The sequence below is a fragment of the Phaethon aethereus genome (genome assembly GCF_964289735.1).
Source record: "Phaethon aethereus genome assembly, chromosome: Z".
Lineage (NCBI taxonomy): Eukaryota > Metazoa > Chordata > Aves > Phaethontiformes > Phaethontidae > Phaethon > Phaethon aethereus.
The window spans coordinates 1,948,793-1,975,638 of record NC_138577.1 but is presented as its reverse complement, the minus strand read 5'-3'; the positions used below and the strand labels follow the sequence as shown (position 1 = coordinate 1,975,638).

At 48.3% G+C, this 26,846-nt stretch overlaps 1 protein-coding gene across 7 annotated transcripts in view; it reads right to left on the bottom strand.

Annotated features, from left to right (window-relative positions):
- Nucleotides 1-26,846, bottom strand: part of TCF4 (transcription factor 4) — a gene marked incomplete at its 3' end in the record, with an annotated part of 234,245 nt that overhangs the window by 68,966 nt on the left and 138,433 nt on the right. For 6 of the 7 annotated variants that reach the window (XM_082013469.1, XM_082013472.1, XM_082013471.1 and 3 more), the window contains exons 6-7: nucleotides 22,230-22,359; nucleotides 21,709-21,758 (exon numbers count right to left, since the gene is read on the bottom strand). In XM_082013469.1, coding sequence (XP_081869595.1) covers nucleotides 21,709-21,758; nucleotides 22,230-22,359 — 180 coding nt within the window. Of the gene's footprint in view, nucleotides 1-21,708; nucleotides 21,759-22,229; nucleotides 22,360-24,508; nucleotides 24,569-26,846 lie in introns of all 7 variants that reach the window. The other variant, XM_082013467.1, reaches the window with a different exon arrangement.

Here is a 26,846-nt window from a genome sequence, read left to right as displayed (position 1 = left end):
GCCCAAAAGGTCCTTGTTTTCCATGTAAGGGGTCAAGGATGAGTATTTAAACCTCTGTTTTGGTAAGAACAACGTTATACTGTACCCGGAGGGAATGCCCCCGAAGGGCAGGGGACATTAAAGCACATACAGCCCAAGAGATGCACGAAATGCCCCGATAATGCCTTATTTCAGCACTTTCTATGCCAGGCCTCATTCTCTCAGCATCTTGCCGGTCACAAGAGAACACGGCTGACCAGGCGTAACTTAGCCGTGCCCTCACGGTGTAAATGTATTCCCCGAACACAACATGGGTAGCGGCAAATTCGGGTCGATACGTCACCTATACAGCACGACACAGCAAGCGCAGGGTGCCATGGTACACGGGCACGTTGTCAGAATCCAGTTCCTTTAGCGTTGTCTACGTTAGTAATTCCTTTTGGGGCCCTCCTGTTCCATTCGCCCTTTGTACCGCTGGTCGCCCCGGAGCAGCCACCCAGGCACGGTACAGCCGGCGGGGGACGGGCAGAGAAGCCGGGTGGGGCTGCCGGGAAACAACCGGCGCTGGGACGGCTGCGAGAGAATTCCGGTGCTTTGGTATATATACGCTCGCTGCCATCCTCTCCTCGCTTCTCTTCTCTCAGATCTCAGCGGCAAATTCCAGAAGAGGGTGAGGAAACATCCGAGAAACCCAAGAAGGAGGAGGAGGAGGAGGAAGAGGAGAGAAGGGCGGGTTCTGCAGCTCCTGCAGGAGGCCATCTCTCCTGGTCCAGGAGGGCAGGAGGGAGGTAACGGATCCCTGCTTTTCCAGCAGGATTTTCAAGACAGAGAATTTGGAAAGGGTCTCATCCTGTGAGCTGCTGAGCACCCTCCTCCCTCAACTAGGGGTGCTGCAATGGATGGTGTCCTGTCGTCCCGACAGAGCGGTTTCCACCACTGGCACGCTTCGCATCAGGCATCAGACCTTCCAGAAGGTCACAGAAAAAGAACGTTGGAAGGAAGAGAGGGCAGTCACGTTCCTGACACTACTGTAACTGAGGTCCTCAGAAGAGGAGCAAAGGAAGGGAAGCTGTCTGCGAGGTGACAAGCTTGCAGCCACAAACTGGAACGGATAATGGTGAAATACCACGTAAGATGACTAAAATAGCCAGTATTCCTCTAAGTCTGGGTCACTTGGATAATCTCATCCTTCTTACACAAATCCTTATTAAAATACCCACCATGGGTGGAGAAGTGGCTCTGAATGCCCAGATGTGAAGAACCTTACCCAGCTGAGTCACCAGGACCTCCATTCAGCAGTCCCATGAAGACATGTCCCATCTTGCGCACCACAAGCCTTTTCTGACCAGCTTCTCTCCTATTTAAGCTCTGTACCCCAAAGCCAGGTCTGTCCTAGGAGACGCCAGAGCTGAGCTGAAGGTTTCTTAAAATCCCCCCCAAAGTACCTGCGCAGCACCGGCGCCTCTGACCAGAGAGGACACAAACCGAACCATGGAAAGCTCACTCAGATGCTGGATAAACCCCAGAACAAAGTTGCACCTTACTGACCTCCTACAGGTGGGACATGTTTTCGGCAGCGCGTGCCATGGCCATTGCCTGGTCTCAGTTTTGGAGGATCCCAAACTGAGTTAAGAGATTAACCTGCTGAACACTAGGTGATGGACTTTATAATGGTCGCTTTGGTAACTACTGCAACTAAAGGCAATGCTTAATTTCCTATGTTTTTGTACATTAATATTCTCTCCTCTCTCCCCAGGAAGAGGTTCACATTCAGAAACTTGTGCACCATAGAGTGAATACAGTATAAATATCTAATTATACAGATGCTATATGAATAAATCAGATCCTAAAAGCCACAGTCTCTAAAAAGCTACTTTAAATCAGCCAAATGTGGATACATCTGCTTTAATATTATAGACTACCTACTGATGGCAATCCTAATCAACCCAATGATCCTACGCCTCGCTTCCAGGCTTGTGTGCCAGGAGGAAACAAGCCTTTTTCCCAGCACCGGACTAGCTCCTCTCATTCTCGTTAAGGGGACAAACTCTCCACCAGATGTTTTAACCAGGTGCAGCTCATGGAGTGGCCCTGAGGGTTGGCTATTCCAGCAGAGAGCCTGGACCGAAGAGCCGGATGGCCAGCAGCGCCATCTCAGCCAGCTTCTGCGGGACTTGGGACTGACCCGGACTGCACCCACGGCACGCCGGTATGACAGTCCTTGTCCACAGGATTTCTTTGTGCATGAGTCAGGTCATCGTGACAGTACCTAGACGTTGCTGCATTTCAAAATAATTTCAACACAAGTACCTTTGCAAGTTTTTTTCCTAAATTTAAATGGTCGGCCAGCTAGGACTCATGAGTGTCATGACCAGTGCTGATTCCACCGAATTCTTGTACATTTGTCTGTATTGAACACGTTAGACAGGCACATTTCCTATATCCAGAGCAGGTTTTGAGCAAATTGCCCTTTCAGCAGTGACAGAATCGGTGACATAACTGCACGTGCTCCTGTTCTTGCATGGCCAAACACAAGCTAACTGGCCGAAGTGGGTGCTGTAACTGAGGTTGGAAGCCAGGAACATGGCCAAGGAGTCGGTCTGAGATTGCCAGAATAAACCATAGGACACCTCTGCAAGCAGCCGCCAAGTTTAATCTGTAAAACATCAAACTTCTTCTCCTTTTACCTCAAATACTATACAGACTGTATTTACTAGATAGCACATGAAGTTAATAACATAATAAAACCCTAGATCAAAACCAGCTATTGAAAACCAAACCAGCATCCAATGTTTGCTTTCCAGATAAGCCAGTTTTAACACATGATCGGGTTGAGCCCATCCCTTCAGCTGCAAAGACTGGCTCAGTATGAGCTGGCCTGGACCCCCAGAGGAGGGCAGGGCACTGGGGGCAGGCAGGGCGGCACGGTGTCCTCCCGCTTACCCATGGCCTTCCATAAAACTTAGCTTACAAAAGGAAAAATAAAGAAGAGCATAGAAACATACTTTACAGTTCATCTATTTGAAACAAAACCGTTTATCTAAAATATCCGTTTGCCACTAGGTTTATTTTTGACTACCCTGCTTGTGAAAAGCCAAGAGAGAAACTTAAACCACATGGGCCAGGATTTCTTCTTGCACGAAGGCACCATTGCCAATTTTTACCATTTTATCTTGAGTATCAGAGTGTTTGGTGGGCTTTCTTTCCTGGAAAGTCAGAGCTGCTGTGGTCATTGCTTACAGGATGATCTCAGATTTCGTATTTTGAAGACTCGGCTTCTAACTCTGATAACTGTGGAGGAGAGCTGGGAAATGGGAACTTTGAGGCAGAAGACCCCAAAGGCTAATAAACCCAACCCAATCTTTACTATTTTTAAAATCTCGTGATTTCTTTTTTTTTGTGGATGGGAGGGCGGCTGACTCACGATATTCGAACCTTTGAGGTTAGCAACACTGTGACGGCTTCTCCGCATTGCTCTGGCTACGTCAACAGGCCCTACCACACGTGCAAGGTGGCATCGGGGTTTCCAGAACAAAGTCAGGAATTCTGCTGGCCTAGACTGTGTGCCAGAACATCGCATGGGCTTCCACTTGGGATTCACTACAGAAACGGAGAGGAAAAGTGGGTTTAGGGTTCATTTCTGACATCTTCTCTATGCTCCCAAGGCACACAGGGAGAAGTGATGGGAGGTTCCTACATCTGGAAATTCCAGTGCCATAGGTCTCAGTATGAGACTACAGACATGGTTCCATAGTTGAGAGTCCACTGGAGAAGTATTCGGTAAAATAAATGAACAGAGTTAAGGTTTTTAATATTTCATACAGTGCCGAGCAGCTCGCTGACTGTACACACCACATAATAAACAGGTAATTTCAGATTACAAGGGATTATCTTTGCTTTTGCAGCTGAAGCACAATCTAGAGTGATCAGTGCTGCAGTTATTGCTCATATGGCGTTACCGTGAGGTTTCCATACGTTCCTGGTCAATTGTTCTCCATTAGCAGTAGCTGCCGTTACAAAATAAACAAACATTTTTGAAGCATAATGCAATCAAGGACCTGCTCTTATGTTCAGTCTTTAGGGAAAAAAATCACACTGTAATATAATGATTTTCATTAGTAACCGTATATATTCTCCCAAGTGGGTTCAGCGTTTTATAAAATGATGAATACCTACTTGCACCAGAACTTCAAAAAAAAAAGTGTATGTATTATGCTGTTGCGCCATTATTTTTTAAAACAATACATGAAAAAAGGGAAAAAAATGTGGAGAAGGTAAGAAAAAGTTGTGGACGGACACGTGGCTCGTGTTAAGAACCAAAACGTGGCCTCTTTTTCAATCACACACAGCAATTTGTCTACATACTAAACCGTTAGCAGAGCTGATCAAAGCCCTCAGAAGCGTTCCTCACTACCCTCCTCTCTGCTAAATGATCTGCAGGACTGAACAGAGATGTGGGAGCCTGCAAACTCAGATTCGTTCCCACTCTGCCACAAGAATCTGGGGAGGGAGCGGGAGAGGAACGCTGCTCCTCGTTTCTTGCACGTTGCCATATGGAAGGCTTTTCAGCTGTTACATAGTTAGGCCTCGCAGCCCCTCTATCTAGCAGTTAAATATTATTCTGCCACTGTTTCCCTTTGTATAGACGGAGAAACCAAAGCTCGGAGAGGCCGCGGGCACCGCGTCGGTGCTGCAGTTACATCGAGCCGAGGGGATCGGAGCCTGGGGCCCCCCGCACACGCGCCTCTGGCACGGGGCCGCCCAGGGGAACGGCTCGGGCTTTCTGCCCCGACTACAAGGGGAAATATGAAGTTCGGTGACCTGGCCGCACGGTGATGTGCAAGGTGTTCGGGAGGAAAACATGCCTGCGGCTCAGCTCCCGGGGATGCTCGGGATGAGCAGGTCGCGTTTCCATGTGTGCAACGTGCTCTGAAGATGAACTTTGTACTTGGAAATGACCTGTGCTTGAAAAGAACCCCCAACCTCAGATAGCCTGGCAAAAGGAGAGGTAGAGACAGCGCGTTTTCAGAAAAATTGGAAAAGAAGGCAAATCCCTTTTGCATTGCCCACCCATGCACATCACCCTCCGTACCCGGCCGTATGGCTCGGTTTTGCTGCTCGGTGCAAGCATGGGTCGCACACAGAAAGATGAAGGGGCTGGTCCCGAAGACCTCAAAGAACTAGGGAGGACGCAGATGAATTTGAACCCTGTTCTGCTCTCCTGGGAGAGCAGTGCACGTGGAAGGGGAGTCGGGAGAGGGAAAAGGCATGGGGAGAGGTCTGGTCAAGGTGGGGATCATAAAACTGAGATGCTGCCAGAAGAAAGAAGGGAGCACCCTGTGCAAGGCTTTCGTTAAGGATACTGCTCAAAGACAGACGGTAAGAATGCAGAATAATGGGTATTTCATGAACACAAAATACCGCTTGGTGATCCCAGACCCTACGCAGAGTCTCTCCACGCCAGAGGGAACATCAGGGCTGGGGCTTCCCACCCGCGCAAACAAAGCACTGTTCCCTCCGCATCCGCGACTGCTGGGTTGTGCTTCTGGCAGGGGTAGTGCTCCCGTCACCCGAGATGTAAGGATGGAGTTAAAAGGGGTTTGCAGCAACCGAAAGCTTTCTGCTGCCCCAGCTCCGGATGTGCAAGAGCGGCTCAGCCGAGCCGCAGCACGGGAGGGTCTCCAGCACATAGTATGTGTCTTGGTATTTCGTCCGTTTTGTCTCTATGTTAAGAAATATGGGCGAGTACTCCCGAGTCAAAAATCTGTGTCCTGCCACAAAAGCTTCACCCGATATTCTGCCAGAGCACTTTTGTTTTATTTGTGCCTCCTTCCTCACGGTTACCCCTCCTGCTCTCCTAAACCACATCACTTCTCTTCCCTTCTGCTGTTTATACCACCTTCAGCACGTTGCAAAATTGCTGAAGTCTTGCTCACTTCCCAAGAAATCAGGACCTGAAGTTACTGCTTAAACCTCGTTCTGGCACACGGGGAGAGGCGTTACGCCCAGCCTGGGACCGGGGCTGCAGGCGGGCGGGCGCAAGGTCTGCAGGAGGTGACTGAAGCACCGGCACGAAAAGCATCACGTCTTTCCCAAGTCTCAGCTCTCTGCCTGCTGCGCTGGACTGGGCCATAAGCAGCGTTGGCATTTTTGCTTCTCACAGCCTTTTTCCCCTCTCTTTGCATAAAATCGTTTTGTCTCTAGTACTCCAGGAGTATCGCCCGGAGGAGGGAAACCGTCGGGTATCTGTCTTTCCTTGGAGATTTTCAAACAAAAGATGTTCTCTGCAACATTTGTCAAATTTCCCATTAAAGATGAAGAATTTGGCTTTCAGGGTGAATTTTAACCCTTCGGACGGTGAAGCTGGATCAGAGGTGATAGTAATGTAAAAGGCGGTAGGCAGCTGTCGAGGTTGGGCGCTCAGGTGCAACGAGAGCAGCGCGCTCCTCTCCTGCACGCTGCGAGCGCGGAGGCGTGCTCCCGCACCCACGGGTGCTGCGCACGGTGCCTCCACGATGGCCACGGCTGGGGGCTCGCAGCCAAATGGAGCAAAGATTTGACGTCTCTCTCAACACGGGCACAAGTCACGCTCGTTAAGCAACTCCTGAGACGACGCGTTTCTGTTTGACGTACAGCGTGCGCGGTGCGTAGCCCGCGTCGGGACTGAAGTGGGGCCAGGGATGTTGTTGTGCGCGGCATCTGCTAACCGCGGGGCTGAGTTTACTGCATGTGGCCTGGCCTTCCAATTCTCTTGCTTTTGTAGATTTGTCCCTTAATGGTATTTGAACATTCTTTCGTGGTTTAATACTGAATTGCACAGTGCGGGAGGATAATTAGTGGCAAGTATTAAGCAGTTTATGTTCTTCTGTGATTAGAGAATAAGTCTGTGAGGTCATTGGGCACTAGTTCCACGATGTTTTATTTTTACTATGTAAAATCCTTCAGGAGGAAAGGGTATTTCTACCTTTGATCTCATTGGGCTTTTCACAGTGAATAATGTGCTAAAATGTACCTTGCAACCTGACTGGTTGGACCAAAGACATCAGGCTGCTGGGTCTGAAACGAAGGATATGATTTTCTGAGTAATTAGGGTCATGCAGTAGTTTCACTGTGTATTTTATATTATTTCAAATATGTGTATTCTTTCTTTACATACAGAAATATGCACTTAAAATACACGGCAAACCAACTGTAAACACATACATATTACAGAAGAAACCTCTCACTGAAATGACATGCTTACACTTTCCCATGAACTTTTCCTTTCAGCAATCCTAATTAATACTCCAAAAGCACATTTTCAATTATACGAATCCAGATGCTATATTAAAATACAGCCGTTCCTAGAAGCCTCTGTCATCCTGCGCTGCACAGGCACCGTGCTGAGCCGGAGCCTGGCCTGAAGGGGTTACAGCCTGGATGAACAAAGACAGCCAAAAACAAAAAAAAAGAGGGGAGCTGAGGCACCCAGAGGTGAAGTCACGTGCCAGAAAACTCTCTATCAGGTAGGCAGCAAGCTCGGGGAGCAAGGTCCAGCTTCCCTGGTGCCGTTTCCTAACACTGTACCATATTCCCACCGACTGCTCAAATTCACACTTAAACGCCTAACACATGCTAGCGCCAACTTCTACAACAAAACGCGGTTTTTTGGAGGTCCTCTAAAATCGCTTTTGCGTGAAAAGTAGTTAATGTATAGCCAGATTAAGAAGGAAATCAACTGCTTGCTGATAGATTCAGCGTAGCCAACTCTTGGGATTTTATCAGAAGTCCTGCACTATTTCCTGTTCTTTTGGGGTTTTATCTTTTCCTAAAGCATCAGCTGCAAAAATTCAGTAATTACATTAAAATCTAGGTTTGATTAAAAATAGCCATTTCAAGCCCTCATAGCTGTGGACAAAACCTGAAAGTATGATCAGAGCATAGCTCCAAGTTCAGAAAAAAACGAGAGGCAAACACAAACCCACTACGTTTACAGGTTTCCAAAAGTCTGCTGAATTTTGTGGACTTGCGTGTCGGGAACCCGAGCCCAGATTTTTACCGTGTATCTGGAGGCTGGCGATCGCGCCCAGGCGCTATCCGAGCGCGGTGGAAACGCAAACCGACAATCCCCATCAAATCCCTCTGCAACACGGAGCCCGGCACGAGGGGCGGCTGCGGGCAGGGGCGACGCCGTCCCCGCCAGCGGCGCCCGGCCAGCTCAGCCGGCCGCCGCAGCACCCGGGGCGGCAGCCACAAACCTGACCTTCCCTGCCCACCCCCCGCGTGATTTTAGGCGAGGCTCGGCGCGATGTTAGCGGCAGTTTTGGTAGATATTATTTGTGCACTTCGAACGTCCTTGATTATTTACTGCAGTAGCCACAGCAGAGAAGGCTTCAGCCATGAATTAAGTGCAGCTCGTTTCTTCAACCTCAATAATAAACCACAAAATGTACCTCGCATTCTAAATTCTTCCTCCAAATATCACACGGCAGGAAAATCTGAAGTGATGGCTCATGTCAGAGGCAAAACAATTTGGGAATAGCCTCTCAAATAACGCAAGTTGTACTAAAAATTCAGGCGCTGCAGCCCCAAGACCGGCAATGAAGTGGTTAACAGACATATGCTGTATAATTAGGAGATGCATTAATGATTATGAATAGTAAATGACTTGGTGCAAGGAAAGAATCTAGTCAAAAGGGACATGCACCTATCTTACATGTTTATTAGAAACTGCGTATAACTAGAGAATTCTGCTATTAAGAATCCTGCATTATTGGTGTAAATACTTCCAAGGGTACATCAAATTGTAATCTTTCATACGACATCCATCAAACCAGGCTGGAGATTTTGACAAACATTAAACACAGTAAGGAGGCAATTATGTATGCATGATTTAATCTGCAACTAATTAATATGCAAATTTATTCATATGTTAGTTACTAAATTAAAAATGCAAAGAAGCCCTTATGGTGATTCTCAAAATTTTGCACAAACAGAACATTTAAAATATAAGAAAAAATGAAGTTTTTTGGAAACCTGCGGCATACTTTAAATCTTCGGAAACCTGTTGCACGGAAACGGTTCAAAAATATTTACTTAAATACCGGAGAATGATAAAAGGTGCGTTGATTTTACGTCAGAACGTGGTGGCAGAAAGGTTAAGCACGAATCTCTGAAAGTCTTAGGAGATGTGCACTAATTATCAAACAAACTGTATTCTAGACCAAACTCCCACAGCCTGCGAAAAAATTCAGGCTCGGCACAAACCGGTCATCTTTCTGGCATTTTGCTCCATTTGCGGCTGCGTGTGTGCTGAACCCCCGTGTTCTAACACCGGCCGCTGCCCCCATCCTCACTCTGCACTTGGAAGCTCTCTGACGGTCGCTGGCGCAGGAGCCCCCGCTCCGTATCCACCTCGGTAGGTTTTATGTTTAAGAAGTCTTCTGGAAAGATTGAAAACCGGAGGTGTGAGGGAACTAACTGGGTGAAGGCGGACAGAAACCGCCTTAATTCTTTTCCAGACGCATCTTCAGAGAAAAACAAGGATGCAAGAAAGAAGCAGACATTTAGACTATTTCTGCAGAACTGCTACAGCTATGATTCAGAATAGTTTCTACCCCCAGCAGGTAAGCAAAGAACAATAATTAAGTATGTATTATAGCATCGTTTGCATTCTGAAGAGATCTGTTAAGGCCTATGTTTACGTGCCTGACTTCCCTTTCGCTCCTATTTCCAGGCGAGTACGGTTACACTGTGTGCGCGGCGCTCAGGCTGAGCTGGAGCAGCCAGCACAGCCGAAAAATGAGGCACAGCTCGCATACGGAGGGAAGCACAGGAAGCGCTTCCCGGCCGCTTCCTGGGCCGGTGAACCCTCTCCACTTCCTTTTTTTCTCCTAAAAAATAACAGCCATCAGCTCGGCTGCAGGCCAGTGCCAGAAGAGCTTGCTGGCATCAGCTGCTCCTGCTCCCGCTGCGGTGCTGCCGCCGGCGCCGAGGCCATGCCGGCGGCGGCGCGCCCGCGGCCCCTCGCCCGGAACACCCCCGGTCCCCACACAGCCCCAGGAGCCGGCCCGAGCCCCCGGGGTGCCGGGTCAGAGCTGGGCATCCCAGGCAGGTCCCGCCCGGGCAGGGGCCCCACGGCACAGCCCTCCCGCAGGGCCGGGACCCCGAGGGGCCCCTCGAGGCTGGAGCGGGTCCGTGCGAGAGCGGCTTCGTCTGCTCGTGGTGCTACCGCCGAGCGGCGTTTCTTGTCATAAGGGCGACGAACTCTTCTCCAGTTTTCATCAGTATGGTTGTACCAGCACTTCCTTCTTTTGTGATTCGCTGATGCAGAGCGCTCTTAGGATCAGGAAAGAGCGTCCCAAGATCCAGTTTACCCAATTTCAGGGAAGAAGTCTAGACTGGAATGGAAAACTCCAGAAAAGTCACTCTGAAAGTACGAACAGGCTTGGTTGTACATATTTAAATCGACTTTGTTGCGCCTTGGTAGGTGACTCTTGATTTTTGTTTAGGCCAGAACCAAACGTAAGGCTTTTAAAAGCTTAAACGTACACATTTATGCATTCATTACACAGTGTTAAATCTAATTTGTTCTTTTTACTGTCACAGGAAGCACATGTTTAAAGCAATCTGTTTCCTCATATGAATGCTTTCCTGTCTGTTTGAAAAAAATTGCAACACACTTTACCCCAAGTAACCAAGAGGTGATCATAAATATCCCTAAATAGCATTAAACAGATATGAAAGACATTAACACTTCCAGAATGCCAAAGTAGTATTAAAAAAAATTCTAACAGATGCTCCTAGGTCAAAAAGTGAAATGTGTGTTTCCTGAAAAAACACTCTCATCAGAATCATAAATGAACTGTGAGCGGAGAAATGAGGTGTTGCAGAGCAAACGAGAGGATCTTTTTGGTTAAGGACTCTCGCACACCATTGCCAAAGTGTGGTTGCAATAAAAGAGCCAAAATTAAAGGCGAGTTTGCTGGAAACCAATATCCTTTGATACTCCACCAGGTGGCAATGACAACAAGGGAGGGCTGCCGGCTCCGGACCTGCTCCCGCCCGGTCCCGGTCCTGGTCCCGGCGCAGCGCCCGCCATGCCGGGAAGGGTTGGCTGCGCCAAACTGGACTCGGACCAAGCGATTTAACTTTGCCTTGTCACTTCGTGGCTTGCATTTGGCAGGAGAAAGATGTTCTCATCTGGAAACGCAGTCAAACCGTCTGTAATATGCAAACCTAGCTTAAAATACCCAAGTCACCAAAGCCCCCCTCGCTCCAGAGCGGGGACACGCGCTTCCCTGCTTGGGGGTCTCGCTGCAGTGCTGGGCAAGAAGTCATTTTGCAGACAAAACGCTGTGTGGCTGGCGTTGTTTTAAAACGGATTAAAAGGTAGAGAAAATGCTGGGCAACGCTGCAGCACACGAAGGCTACCAACGGAACGGGTCTTTGAGGCACCTAAAAATATCAAGTCGTCATTGTCTGCTAGAAAAGCAGCAAATGCGAGAGCCTTTAAGCCTTCACGGCGTAGCGAGGATGGCATCGGTAGAATGCCCGTGCCATCCACGCCCTTCAACATCGCGGGTGGGCTCTAGGTCCGGGAGGGCTCCCGTGCCCGTGGCCAGCTGCGGACCCCAGGGGACGGGCCAGGGCACCCGCGCGCGCCTCTGCAGAGACAGAGGTTACACCTGCATGCATTACACCCGTGGGCATTAAGCACGCCGCGCCGACCAACGTGAGTAGGTAAGCGTCGGGGAGCATCAGCAGGGCTGACGGGAGCCCTCTGAGGGCTTGAGTAAAGGGTACTCGAGGTCCTGCTGGGGATTTCCAGCAGGAGGGTGGGTGACCGCAGCAGAAGCTCGGAGGGGAGAGGAAGCAGAGCAGGACAGCCCGTCTCGCTCTGCCGGAGGTGCCCGTGGGGCCAAAGCTTCGGGAAGCAAAATGCAACATGCGTTTATGGGTCTCAAACCACGCTGGGGCCGCTGCGGTGTCCCCTCCGCTCGGGCGCTGACTTTGACCGCTTGCTGGGCCGGTCGAAAGGCGCTGTATGCCACTGAAAATAAAGTAACAATAAAAAAACAGCCAGCCATTGTAGGCCTCCTAGGTTTTGTGCCAAGAAACTGTCAGGGGAGCTTTGCTATGCATTTAACAATGTTAATAGTTATTGGAGCTCTTTATGCAATTTTTTTTTTTCTATATTTTCACTATGCTGGTTTTTTTGCTCATTTACCGCTTCAGTCTAAAGGCAAAAAATACTTCAGAGCAAAAATTAATGTTCCTTTGATAAAACACAGAGACTCTGTTAACAAATGTGCTCCAGTCAGAGTGCAAGCACATCGATCTTGACAGGGTATCTTAAACTTCCATAGATAACTTCTTCATTAACGTCCGGCGCTCTGCAGCACTCTCCCCACCCCGACCCCATGTCCAATCCATTCTGAAATGGAAGAAAAACTTAAAGCAAATGATATCAAAGAAATAAATCCCCAGCCCCAGAAGCCATCCTTTCCTAAAACCACATTGGAAAAGCCTGATACAAGATAGGATTTAAATGCTTATATCTTAAATGCTGAATTGTGCTAATCGGAGATCTGAAGGCGCTGCACTGCTTGTAATGAATACAATCTACAGATAATATTTTAAGAAAAGCTACAAAATCAAATTACTGCATAGAGAGTATTTTTTTAATCTTTAAATGCCTCTTCCTAACAATTATCCTCAAGTTCAAACAGAAAAATTAAGTGCTGAGTTTTACAGTGGTGAAACTCAGCTTAATTCCCAAATGAAAAAAGAATTACAAATTACGTAGCTATGGAAAGAAAATGACTGAAGGTTGGACGTGACATCGCCATGTATTTTTACATTTATTTACCAAACAAAACGCATTTTCTGACCGACCCTTGCAGCAGAGAGCGAAGGGGCAGCCGAGACGCGGGGCTCAGCGGGGTGCCGGCGGGACCGGCTCCCCGGCGCGGCGGCCGGGGCTGCAGCAGCTCCTCCGGCCGCAGGGTCACCGCCGGCAGAACCGCAAGCCACTGGCTTGTCTTTTGTTCTACCGGGAACCTGCCAGTACCGACGCTCGGTACACGCAGCTAGATCGATGAAAAGTTTAAATGGAAAATGTGCGTCAAGTTTAGAGGGAAACACGACAGCGGGCTCGGGCAGGGAGGGCACGTTTCACCCCAGAGAACAAACCCCAAGTCCCCGCGAGCAGGGTCTGCTCCTCGGGCACCAGCACCAGCCCAGCTGCGGCGGAGGGATAAACGCTGCTCTGCCTAAAAAGCAATCGCAGAAGAACTGCCTTAAGAATACTGCTGAGGATCTGCTGCGCCTCATTTTGCCCGTTTTGCAGGCACTTAGAAATCACCTGGATTTGTTGGCCAAAACCTCCAGCCCATGAGGAGGAAGTGCCTTCTGCACTACCTGCAGCGCTCTGAAGAGGGAGTCTCTGCTCAAGCTAAACAAAAAACCCCCACTAATCCCACACCTCTGTTACCAGCTGCTAAGAATGGCCCAGAACCATTCAGCACTGGAATTTTTTTTTTTTTTTTTTTTGAGTGCAAAACAGTTAACATTTAGAAGTGTGTGAATTTTGCAGTAAAGGTTTTACCTTTAAATATAACGCATGGCCGAGGCCTGAGAAAAATACACATATCGGACCATCCCTTTCCGATTGCTTTTTCATGCTGGAGATATCCTGCGCAATTCAGTAAAAACGAAACACCAAGCTATTTTAATCTGCGTTTTCTCTACCTTTTAATCTATTTTAAAACAACACCAACCACACAGCATTCTGTCTGCAAAATAACTTCTCAGTCCTTCAGGTTCGGCGAGCGATTTCAGGTGCAGTTTGCAACAGACGCTCTTTTAACCGAACACCTCACCGGCGTACAGTAGATTTTACCATTTCCTCGGTTTGACTTCATTTGCTGTGTGCTAAAGCTGCACTTCCCCATTTATTTATTTACTTTAAGGCAAAAAGCAGAGCTCTTTGTTGTAACTGAAAAAAAAAAAAAGCTGTGTGGAATTTAATAAGGCTCTAATTTTAATACGGAAAGGCCCCGGCTCCTAGCGCAGCACGACTTACAGGGCTGGCCGGAAGGGTGAGGAGGGACGCCGGCCAGGCCGCCTCCCCCGGGGCCACCGGACGAAGGGGACCTTGTCAGCCCGGTGAGGCGGCGAGCGCGACAGCCCCGTCGCCGGCGGGAGCCCTGGGCAGCGCCCGAGGAAGGGCTCGCGGCCACCGCCTCAACTGGACAAATTACTTCGGGATAACGTACAGGCTGCTGCAAGGCCGAGGAAAGCCGCGTACCCTGCTGCTGGCGTGCTGCAGTGCGTTACGCGGGGCTAGTCTCACCTCTGTGGGCTCTCAGACCTCAGAAGTCACTGAATTATACTAAAACACCGCAGTAAAATTATAATATTAATTCCTGCTATCCCCTCCTTAATCCAGCTCCTACCTCGCGCCCTCTCACTTGACACACGTCGTTAGCCGGGTCCCAGCGAGCTGCCTCCAAGCTTCCACCCCCATTTTACCCTGCTGTGCTTGGATGCCTATCTCCAGGAAGGTCAGTCCTGTCCCAAGGAGGCTTCACCCCATGTCGCTGGTCCTCAGAGACCCCCAGACTGGGATCCCCCCACCCCAGGCAGAGGCCGCATGGCTGCCCCAGTGCCGTTTGGCAGCCCGAGTGCTCCGGTACATCTCCGGTGGGCAACAACCCACAACCCACCGCTGAACCCCGGGAAGCTCCAAAGCACCCAACAGGTCCAGCGTGGAGAAACGTCCCCAAGATGCTGGCAGCAGCGACCACGTTGGCATCCCAGGACTGGCCAATTTTCTGATACGGCAGGTGGCACAGGGAAAGACGGGGACATTGTATTTGTTTTGGAAAACTCCCATTTAAGTTGGATGTTTGAAAGGAAATTCATACGGTTGTGTTTTTTCACTTGAGGTGGGAAGTCTGCAAGGTCTGCACAAAAAGCACGAGCAGTGCTTCCCCGTCTCCCAGCAAAACTATCAAGGTTTCTCCCATGGAAATCAGAATAAAGTTGTGGAAAAACTCCAGGTGGCATCCCAGTAGTATTTCTCTTTTCTCGATTTTTGGAACCAAGCAGGTGTTTCCTTAGGATGTACAACTGAGTCATACACTTCCTTATCTGTCTGGCTAGCAAGGTCAGAGCTGGTGCTCCTGCAAATACAGACAACGGCAAGTGCAGTAGATGTCTCCGGTCTAAGAGGGGACACCTTAAATTAAGATGAAAGAAAGAAGCTCTGGCCCTTAAAACTGAGGCTCGGGAGATTCGTCAACAAAATCAATTAGTTTTTCAGTTCCTGTCTCCTCTTTTAACACAACTGAGCTGACATTTGACTTCCCCCACTCTTTATGCTGGATGTAAAATTTTCCCCACAAGCACTCGTTCAGTATCTACATTCAAAACAACGTGTGGCAACTGTCCAGGCTGTGGTTGCAATCGTGCTCCTTGGTGCAGTCCAGCTCCTACCGCCTGACCCAGTTCCTTCACTCCGAGCCCAGTCACACCTATTTGATGAACAAAGTGTGCGCCACAGGCAGAGAGGAAGCCCCTGGCAGAGGAGGGAGCTGAGCCCCAAGCCCCCTTCCCAAGCAGGAGGCTGCCCACCTTCCCTAAGGGCTCCTACAGATGCAGCTTCCAAGGAGATGGTTCAACCTGAGGAGCCATCACCTCCTCCTCTTTCCTTCAGTTTTAAGCCTTTTATTTAGTTTTGAGCTGTTTGGTTCTATTAAATTAACCTTGGAAACCAGGAAGACGTGACCGTGATGGCTGGCTGAAGCCACAGTCTCTGCTGAATGGCTACACCAGGGCCAGGACATGGCTTCTTTCACAGCCATGGCTCTTCTGCTCTTCCCATTCTGCTGCAGCCCATCCCAGGGATGGGGGACACCCAGGGACGCTCCACCTCTCCTCAAGGAGACGTGAGGAAAGAAGCATGATCTGAAACACTTCCATGGGGTCCCAGCAGGGGAGCACCAGGCAAGCCACTCTCTGGGGAAGCCCAGACCCACCAAACATCACCCCTGCTGCTGCCCCCACGACGGCCGGCACGCAGGGTTCGGAGAACGCGGTGCAGTTCAGCGGGATGCACAGCTGTGAAACAAGAACTGCGTCATGGCTCAGCGTTCACTACTGGCAGGGTGCAAGCTGGAGGAACTCCGCCACCATCCTCCCATTTCATGAGACAGGTACCTCTTACTCTAACGCGAACTCTCCATCCTTAAAGCATCCTAAAACCAGCTCTGCATTGGCTGCACTGCACGGTGGTGGTGATGGAGTTATGGCAGTAAAACCTGTGGTTTAGGACTGTGACTTCACTCCAGACCACGCGGTTCCATCGCTGAGCTCCTTTACATGCTCCTGAGCCCAAGTGGAGAGGCTGTTTCCACCAGGCTGCTAAACCGTGGGTGCTGCCGACACCCCCCAGCACTAGGACATGGGGACAACCCCACAGCTCACACCCCCACCTCTGACTCGCGCCGAGCTGCACCAGCCCACGGAGCACAGCGTTTTCGGTCCTCCCTGGGAAGGGGCTGCATGACAGGCACACGGTCGGGGATCCGAGACAGGCTGAAAGCTGCATTTATGGGCACGGGTTGAGCCTGAGCACCCCTCTCCAGGGGCAGGGCAGGACGTGGGATTTCCATCTGGGTTACAGCCCCCACTCTGCCATAACCGGGGATCAAACAACTGCAGCCATCCCCTCTTCCCGTGGAGCGAAGGGAGCAGGAGGCCTTGGTGGAGTTGTAAAGGAGGAGAGTGTCCACGGAGAAGGAAAATGGAAAATGAGTATCTTGTGCCGTAACGACTGTACTTGATAGCACATTTACTAGATGATAATAATATCAAAAGAAAAAGCACTGGCGATGGAGGAAATGCAGGAGCTGAGCAGTTTATTATACCCAGGCATGCTACTGGAAAGCCTGGCCACCAAGAAGAGCAACTTGAGACGCAGGAAGCCCGCAGACAGCCGTTGCTGGGCTCACGCACCCATCTTCATTCTCAGAGGCGAAAAGCCTGCCTTGGCCACGCCGGGGGCTCAAAGGCAACGCCGCCACGGCTGCTCCTCCAAGCTGCTCCCGCCGTGGCCTGAGCAACCCCTCCTGCTGAAGCACGCGACCCTGCTCCACGGAAGCCAACGCAGCACTCCTACCATGCCCACAGACAACCGGCACCATAAGCTCTCTGTGAAGGCTTCATTTCTGAGCTTTCTTTTTGTCTTCAATATACTGCTTTGTATTACAGGTGCTACCTGCTGGAAACCAACACCTGGGCAGACACCGATTCCCTGCTGCGCTGCCACTGTGGCGGGCTTACTGAAGTCAGGACGATACAAGTTCTTGTAAAAACACCACTCAAACATGACCTCTGCAACCTAAGCTCTTGCCTCTTTGCTTACTTTCCCCCAAAAGACTTCCCGTTCCTTGCCCCATTCCTTCAGAGACGCTTCCAACCCCGCGTACCAGCGCAGCTTGCTCATTCCCGACTCTTCCTGGTCAAGATAAGAGAGGCAGAAAATGTTGCATCACTTGGCAAACACTCAATGTAAAAGGTCAGCTGTGATTAAACTATCAGCAGCCAAAATGGATGAGGGCTTCAGGTTAAAGATTAAAAGTACAGCAAAGCCTTAGGATGAGGTTAAGGGTGAGGAGGTGACCGTACAGAGGAGCCAGGCGGACTGCACGATGCTAGGTGACGGCAGCATCGACACTTGCCAAGAACATTGCAACGCCGCTCGTAAAGTACCTGTTGGTGTCACTCCGTAAAGGCAGCGCCAGCCCGCGGGTCCAAACAAAGTTCACGTGCCCTCGAGTCTGGTCCTACATAAACGCCCAGGTCAGACCCCGCCTGTGGGCAGGAGAACCACTCCTGCCGCGCCCGCCGACCGCGCCAGCCTGGGTACAAAACATTGCCATGGCATAGCTCGGTAAAGGCACGCGGGTACTTAACAAGGAAGACAAGGTTTAACAGAAACATCTGATTTTTCCCAATATAGTCAAGCCCATCGCTCATCTTCAGTTGGCTCAATCCCAAATACCCCACCCTCATCGCACGGCTCGAGCGGGAGCAGAGCTCTCAAAGGCCCTTGCCCCAAAGGGACTATGTAGAGCCCGTGAGTCCAAGGAAGGACGTTGGCTTGTGCCATGCCACGGGCAGGAGCCCAGGGCACGGTCAGGCCATGCGTGCCCAAGGAGCTGGCAGAGTTGGGGGTGCTCAGCCCCCCGCCTCCCGCCCCGCTGCCTGCAAAGGCAAACCACGCTGGGGCGGGCAGACACGTCCAGGTTACGACACCTGAGGTCAGTGTAAGCGCCTGAAACCTCAGAGGTGGGAGAAGCTCCGCGCAGGACGCCGTGAGCACGCTGGGCAAAGCCAATCTCAACAGGCACCTGGGAAGGGCACCCCGAGTCCCCGCGGCGGCCGGGCAGGCACTGGGGCACGCAGGGAACGGGCTGCTTTGGCGGGGGACGCGGCCGCCCCCAGCTCACGTCTTCGTTCAGACCGAGCTTTTGGAGTTCAACGCTTCGGTTCCAGCTCAGCTCCAGGCTTGTCTCCAGTTTGTAACTGCTGTGATGAGCTGTGGCTGAGACCGGCCGCGGGGGTCCAGCACAGGCAGGACCATCACAGCCTGCCTGTGAAGTCCCCTGAGAGAGGCTCACCTTCCCAGCTCCTAATTTAGTTCAAATCTTCAGTATTTTTTAAACTCTGATTGTTCCCATAGTTTAATTTACTTTGTTTTCCAAACTCGTAGCCCTTTCTGATAATAAAGGGGAGCTGATACAACATATTTATTACCATTTATCATTGAAATTTTTATAAGACTACTTATGAATTAATCAACAATAACTGCTTTCAGAAACGCTACTGCATTAATCTCCATATCCACTGCATAAATCACATGGAGAACAAGTTAATATACATATTTTAAGAGAAATACAGCAATATTTCCACCCTATCAACTAAGTATACGATAATCTAGTTAGTCAATTTATAAATGCATATACTTCATTCAGCATCATAAATCCTGGCAGTTCAGTGCAACACAATCTATAACCTAAGTATAATCTGACCTTTTATAAGATACCGGTTCTGTTTGAGACACCTAGGTGCTCTTTCTAAAGCAGCAGTATTTCAAATGAAATGTAAAATTCATGACATATGAAGACAACGAGACCCAAATACCCCTCTGTACATTCACTTAAAAAGGCTGTATTTCCTTCAGAACCACAGTATTCTTGTATTCACATTACTGGACTTGTATTTGCATTTACTTATTCTTAGAAGACACAGCTATGGGTGATTAAAATATTCAGGAATATCTTTTTACATTTTATTTTCTAATCAGTTGTTCAGCTCATTAAAATAATTCGAAGGGTTTAAAGTGCATATTCTACTTTGAGATAATTTCACTTAAAAACAAAAATACTGTTAAAATAGTTGAGCGTATTGAGCTGTAGGAGTGCTTCCATCCTGTGCAACAACCGTATTCACAAAAAATTAAAGGAAGCACACATTTGAGATTCATCTGCAACAAACATAAATCGCCTTTCGTTCTTTCGAAGTAAGAAGCAGTCCACAGAAAACTTTTGCAGCGGTTATAAATCCCTGCGCGTTGACATTCCCAACAGAAAGGTTGCCGCTCTTCCCCTCGCAGCGAGGGCAGATAGCCGGTACCATTTTACTGAAAGTATCTTTTATGACACGTACGCAAAAATATCCCCGTAAATGTCCTGAGACGGTCACCTGTCTACAGAGCAATATTTTAAATCATAAAAAATGCACGTTTGGGGTGTTGGTTTGTTTTTTTTTTTTTTGACCCTGCAAATGGCTAAACAAAAACCCAGCACAATTCCCGAGCTCTCACAAAGAGCTGCCGAACGCGCTGTCGGCTGGTGCCAGGCGCGTGCAGCGCCGGGCGCTGCGTCCTTCACGCGGCGCCTCGCGGCGCGCCGGTGGCTCTGCGGCACAGCGGTGCTCTGCTGCTCCATGGCACGCTCGGCTCCGCTCGGCGTCGCCCCTACTACGTAACTGTAAGGCGCTGGGAGGGATTTCTCATGTGAAGTTGTCAGAAAAACTATTAAAACCTAAAGTTTCATCTAAATTAAAATCCACCTCGAACTTCAAGCATCATAGCAGTCATAAAAACCTCTGGGGAGGATATTAGCTATTGCTGTAAAGGAGTCCAATAAAAACCAAACCCAAAAAACACATAGTGAAATAAATGTAAAATACACACGTGGGAACTTATTTTTAATTAAAAAAAATAATAGTATTATTACTTTACTGGAAACTTGCATTTGAGATTTTCCATATTTCAACAACTTACAAAAAAGATTTATGTTTGTATTTGTTTAACATTATCAAGATCACAATAATCCGTGCGATTAAATTAGGATATTCATATGTGTTTTCCTCTTTCAGATTAAATTTTATTCTTTATAAAGTGACCAGTAATGAAACTACCATTTAGCACAGTCACTACAATAACTAAATCTTTAAAAGTAGGCTAGCTTGCAAACTGTGAATTTACTTGGATTTATGATAAAAACATAAAACCCATCTGAGATTAACGTGCCAATTTGTTATCTATTCCGCAAGACTGACTGCCACTCAGCTCCTCCTAATAACCAGATTTACAGATAAAACAAACAGAGTTATCGGGTATGAAAGGGACGCTCTCCCCTCGAGTGGTTTGTTTTCTGTTTGTAGGTATTGAAATGAAATTATGTATTATGCATTTTTAAAGTAACGGCAGAGAAAAAAATTAGAATAAAAATACTCAAATAAAATGCACTTCTTAGCCGTACCACTCTTCATGCTGTATTTACTGAAATGTCGTACCGTTTCTTTTATAAACCACTATTTTATATGTATTTTAATGGGTTTAAAAGTAAGTGCTCTCAAAAGATGCGATGCACCTTGGTACAGCTTCTTCAGGTGAAAAACCACAGAGCTTTTACACCATGATGAAAAAAAGAAAACTAACAGCATAAGTATTGGGCTCACGAAACAAAAGACTCCACCGAACCAAAGAGAAACGCCAACTTCTGACTGCAGGATGCGAAGATTTCACGATAAACACTGAGAAATGTGCCCAGCGTGGCTGGAGGGCATCCGTAACCCTCCCGACAACGAGGTGCCAGGGACACCCTTTAAAACATCGGGGAACACCCTGGGTGATCACCAGCTCCGCCGTCGCTGCTTGGGCAACCCACAATGCCTCTGGCCGCAGCGCGTCCCCGCGGCTCCCAGCCGGGCTCGCCCCCAGCGGCTTCTGCCGCAGGTGCCGCAGGTATCGCAGCTTGGAGACCTCACCTGACAATGCCCGCCCCGCATCCCGGGCTGAGGCCCACGGGAATGTCGCATAAATCCTCTCCGCCCATCTCTCGGAACGTGCAAATCCGTAAACCATCATCAGCCCGACGAAGCAGCTAACCGGCACGCGGAACGGGCGCTCGCCCCGCGCAGGTACGCACCGCCCGCGGCGGCCCTTCGGCGTCCGCCGCCGAAAACCCGCCTGAGCAGCACCCGCTCATCCCCACCGTGCAATTAATCGCTTCCGAGTCGGGACGAGCGATGAGGTTTTTTACCTCTCCTTACCTTGTCCCCAGCCTCTCGCGCCAGGCGCTCTGCGAGCCGGCAGCGGGCTCGCTTCTATCTGCCTGCAACCGAACAAAGCCACCGCGATCACAAGCAAGCGAGCAGACGAGCGGTACTTACTGAAGATGGCAAACCTGGAGGAACTTTTCGAACTTTCTTTGTTTGTACTTCTGAAAAAAGACAAAACGGTGTCTTCATAAGACAGGCTTTTTGGGGGTTGTTTTTTTTTTTCACAGAGATTTTCTACAGACCCAGCTGTTAATCGCCCTGCCCGCCAGCTCACGCCAGGCTTGCAGCAGCTCCGGTAACGCCGAGCGGATGCCACTGCTCTTAAACCCAACAGTTAAATGCTGGAAAATTGTTCATATTTTGATGTCGAGTGTCAGGGCCTTTGTTTTCGCCTTACGCGGGTTTGCTTTGAAAACGCGGTGTTTTAAGGCTCCTCGCACGCTCGACAAAGAGGACAGAGAGGAGCGATCGGCTAGCGTTAAACAAACCCCTCCGAGAGTCCCGGCGGCGTAGCCGTACGCTCTGCACACTTACTGTCTTTATTTCAAAGTATTGCTAAACAGGACCAAACTCCGATTATTTGTTGAAATGGGGAGGAAAAAAACAAAAAGGTTGAACACAAAGTCACTCACCCATAGAGGTGCTGTGGAGAGGCCTCCGCCGGGGGTTATTGCTAGAATACTGATAGTACTGGGAGCCAGGCTTAGTGGGGGAGAGCGCTCCTGGGTTGCCAATATCCATGTCACCTCCAAGGAGACTTTGCTAAAAGATTAAAAATATATACGTGTGTGCGCGTGCATGTTAAATCCGACTTTCCTCATCATTAGCTATTTCTCATTCCTAAAAATAACACAGTAAAGAAGCCTTCATAAGCAACTGAAACACGGAAACAAGAACCTGCCAAATCTTTAAAGGAGACATTACAAAAATTTCCAGTTGAGCATCTTTTCCTTTACTAGGAAAACACAAAGTAATTAATTTCAAATATGATTATTTACATTTAAAGGAGACATTGCCTAAGTTAGTCAAACGCGATCAGTGTTTTAAAAACTTTCGGAACTCTGTTAATATATTTGAAGGTATTTCGGTTTCTTCACTGCAAACAAGGTAGTTAAGTGCACAGATTTAACAACGATAAAACTTTAAAAAAAAATTTAAAAAAATCCTGCTGTTGATAGAGTGGTTGGTCCAGTGTGCATGAAACAGCTTCACTGTCTATCCCCGTGCAAGGAGAAATTCGTATCTGTGAATTAAATATGTCAGGTTTTGCGACATAAAAATCTGCACAGCAGGCTGTACATAATATGCGATTAAAACGTGAAAATAAAATTATACATTATTAATACTTTTTGCAATGCTATCAGAAAAAAAAAAGCACCTCCGAAAAGCAAAAACAATTAACGCTATTGTATAGCAGCAGCAGTAGCAGCAGCAAAGGACTTTCAATATATCCATTTTACGCCTGTACCATTAACTAACAAGATGCATCCTAGTAAACGCAACATTTTCTCAGCTACGAAAGGACCCATGGTTTCCACGGAACAGCAGAAAACATTATCTGACCCATGCTATGAGAAAAATTATAAATCTTTAAGAGACTATGACAGAGGAACAATTTCCTGAGTAATGTTCTATTTGCTATAAACTACGTCGAAACTTACCCATAATATATAAATCCCCTGATTATACTCTGCATTGAACACATTGTTCTTTTAATTATTCTGATACGCAATAAAACAGGTGTAGATACTACCATTTATATTAAGAACAAATTTACCATTTAATAAAGAAATTTTAAAATTAAGTACCAAAAATCTAACTTTATCGTTACTTGTAATCAACTTTTACTGACTGAACTAATTACTGTACTTGATAAAGTACAGAATGTGTTTTCCCTAATCTAAATTCTAATCACCATGTCACTCACAACAGACTTAGTAATGCTTCACTAACACACTATTCACATGCAAAATACTCTAAATAGGCCAATTATGACTCTGCCCCTGTTCCCTGGTTAACCCGCTGAGAACTGAAAAATTTCACAAGGCAGTCACCAACTAAAACAAAGGCTCCTTGTTTTAAATTAAGACAGTCTTTTTGATTCCTAAATAGCTCAACAAAGTGGCATGTCTTCTGCTGAAAGCAGTTGGTCAAATATGACCCATGAGCTGGAAAATCAGAAATTAAAACATCCTCGCTCCTTGACTATACTTCTAAAAACATTTAAAGATAACTTTTGGTTTTAGAAAACTATATTCCTCTTTTTCCCAGAGAGGCTAGACGAGAGTCGCTGACGAGGGGTGGACAAATGGGCTCTGACTGATCGGGGCTGAACCCTTTCTTGGTGTGCAGCCTAGCATCTGCCTTCACAGACCTCTCGGAGACGCAAAGATATAAAAGCGCCAGTCAGAAGGCACTTTTTGCTAATATCTTTACGTTCAGCCAATGCCTAATATACACCTGCAGTGACTATGCTCCTTTTAATAAACAACACCTGCACCGGCAAAAATGGTTGGGAGTCTCTTGCATAATGGCAGAGAAATACATGCAAAAACTCCCGGGAAAAAAGGGTTATCGGTTCGTCGTGAATATCCTCTGAAAATAAACGTACTTTTATTGAACGTCTTGGAGCATTTCAGAATGAAACAGTGCTAACCACAGAAATTCTCTTCAGTCATATATTTTTATCACGTATACGTTTTAACATAAAGACAGACCTGCTAAATCTGTGCACGGTTTATCCATATGTCGGGTAGTCTGAAAGACTTAGAGCCATCAGCTGTATAAATTCCTATACCCAGCCTACTAGATTTCATCTGACAAAAAAAAAAAGAAACGGATAGAAGACAGCGTTTGCAAACTATTTTAGATTAAACAAGATTCACTTTAGGAGCATAAAACACACACATACCCTACGCTGGTTTTGTTTTTTCATACAAACATTTTTCTCTATAAAAAGATGCAGAGGTTTCTACAGAAAAATAATCCCCAACTCGTGTTATTGCATTAGAAGGAAACGCACGCGCCATCTCGAGGCTGCAGGCCTTCTGTTTGTTAGCGACTGAACGCTTCTCTTGGCCACTAGTTGCACCGTCCGGTGACTCCTCGGCTCCTCCTGACCGAAGAGGCAGCTGCTGGGGTCGGGATGGCGTTCGGCAGCGCCCACCTGAGGCTCTGCGCCCAGAACGCGGACGGCTCCCACGGTTTGCAACCCCCGGGCCCGGCCGAAGCCCGCCTCACGCAGGAGAGGGTCTCCCCGGACCCGCACCGGAGCCTCGGGCGTGAAGGCGCTCCCGCCAGCGCTGCGGATCTCACCACCGAGAGATTAAGTCCAAGGGCTACGCTATAAACAGCTTTTTCTACAACAAGCGTTCATTTTTTTTTTTGAATCGCACATGTCGAACATTTTCGGCGCGACTGTCAGACTCGTTTCTTCACTCTCTTAAAAGAAAAAACCCACAAACAAATGACCCAAACCAGAGAAAAGCTCCCTCCTTTGTCTGCCACGGGACAGAGACATCCTCACAAAGTGAAAACGAGGTGGGTTTGTGCATTAAGGGGACCTCACCGAGCACTCCGGGGAGGAAAACTAAGATAAAAATATATATGTACTTATTCCGAGATGCTTGTAAAAGGAACAATGGGCATTTATTACTGTTCAGCCTACATGTCACACCGCTAATGGCCTGCAACAAAGAGAGAGATAAAACGTTTACAGACCACAATGCCATCGATTACGCAGCCGTCGGAGCTCGCCTTCGCTCCAAATTGGGTCTCAGAAACGCAATGAATTATTAGGCATCAAAGTTAATATTTACCACTAAGAAACGACGAGCTTAAAAGCCAAGCGTAACATTTGTCAAGCTCCTCTCCGGCCCCTAGCCAGGGGCTGATGCGCACGTACGCTCCGTACGCTGGAAGTGGGTGACCCGTGGGTGCAAGCAGGACGGCAGGCAGGACGCAAGACAAGTTGCAAATCATCTTCGAGCTCATCTGCACAAATCCTGCAGGCATATTCTGGCGTTACAGCGTATACTGCACACACAGACCCCAGCAGTTTGCCGTTTATTTGTTTCATAATAAACAAAGCTAATAATATATTGAATCTGCCAGTTGAATGTTAAGAGTCTGAGGTAAAAACAATCAAAGAAGGAAAAAAACCCCACAACACAGCAAAATCCATTTTCACATTCAGCCACGCGGCTGTATTTTTTATCAATTGCAATGTTTTTGCTCTTCTCGTTGCTACACGCAATCCTGTCTTCTTTCTAGCAATTCGTAAAATAAGTCACCGACTAGTGAATACTGCCGCCGAAAGCTTAGTAAGTAGATAAAGAATTAAAGCTGGGTAGGGAGAAAAGATGCACATACTATGAGAAAGGAATATCCCCATGGATATATTACCCCTCCCGGAAAAAAACAACTGTTGTTTCTATTGCAAACCTGAAGTTTCACTTTTCAAATGAAAATCACATGAACTTCACTTATGTATTTGTTTCAGACCTAATAGGTAGGAAATACATTTACATTTTTCTTTCATTACAGAAACAGGTGAGATTAGAGTCTGACAGAGTGCTGCATTTTACTAATAGAATGTTAATTCAGATTAAAGGAAAATGGCCTCGAAGCCTATAATCCAAAAGCCTCTGAAAACACTGATCAGGGAAAAATACCTCAGAAATGGCCTTTTTTTTTTTCCTGACAGCCTGGATATTTTTTTTTTTTTTTTTTTTGACATCTTCACGCTACGCTGTGATCCAGTATCAAACACAACATCACGGGGATGTTGCAGGCAAGAGAAAAACGGGCTTAGATGAAAACAGATTAAGCTCCTTTTCTGAACAATTGCCAAACATTTGTGGGTCGCGCTCACGCTGGCGCGTTCCTGCGCGCACAGCTGCAGTCCTGCGCCCCGCTCCCAAGCGCGTGATGTATAGCGACTGCGGGACGTACATCCCCCTCGCCGAAAGCCTCGGAGAAGGACGCGTCGCGCAGGCACGACCGGAGGCGAACCGCCGCACCGCACGCGGCCGCGATCCCGGCTTTCTCCCGGCCCTCTCCCACCCGGCGCGGTACCGAGGTTCCTCCCTGCCGGTGGGAGAGGGCGAGGAGCGGAGATGAAGGCTGAGCCCGCCGAGGTCCTCGGCACCCGCAGGTGCGGTCAGCGGAGGGCATCGCGCCCTTGGTCCGCGTGCCCGGCGGAGCGGGGCCATCCGCCCTCGGGATGGCGAGGCGGCCCTGGGCGGCGG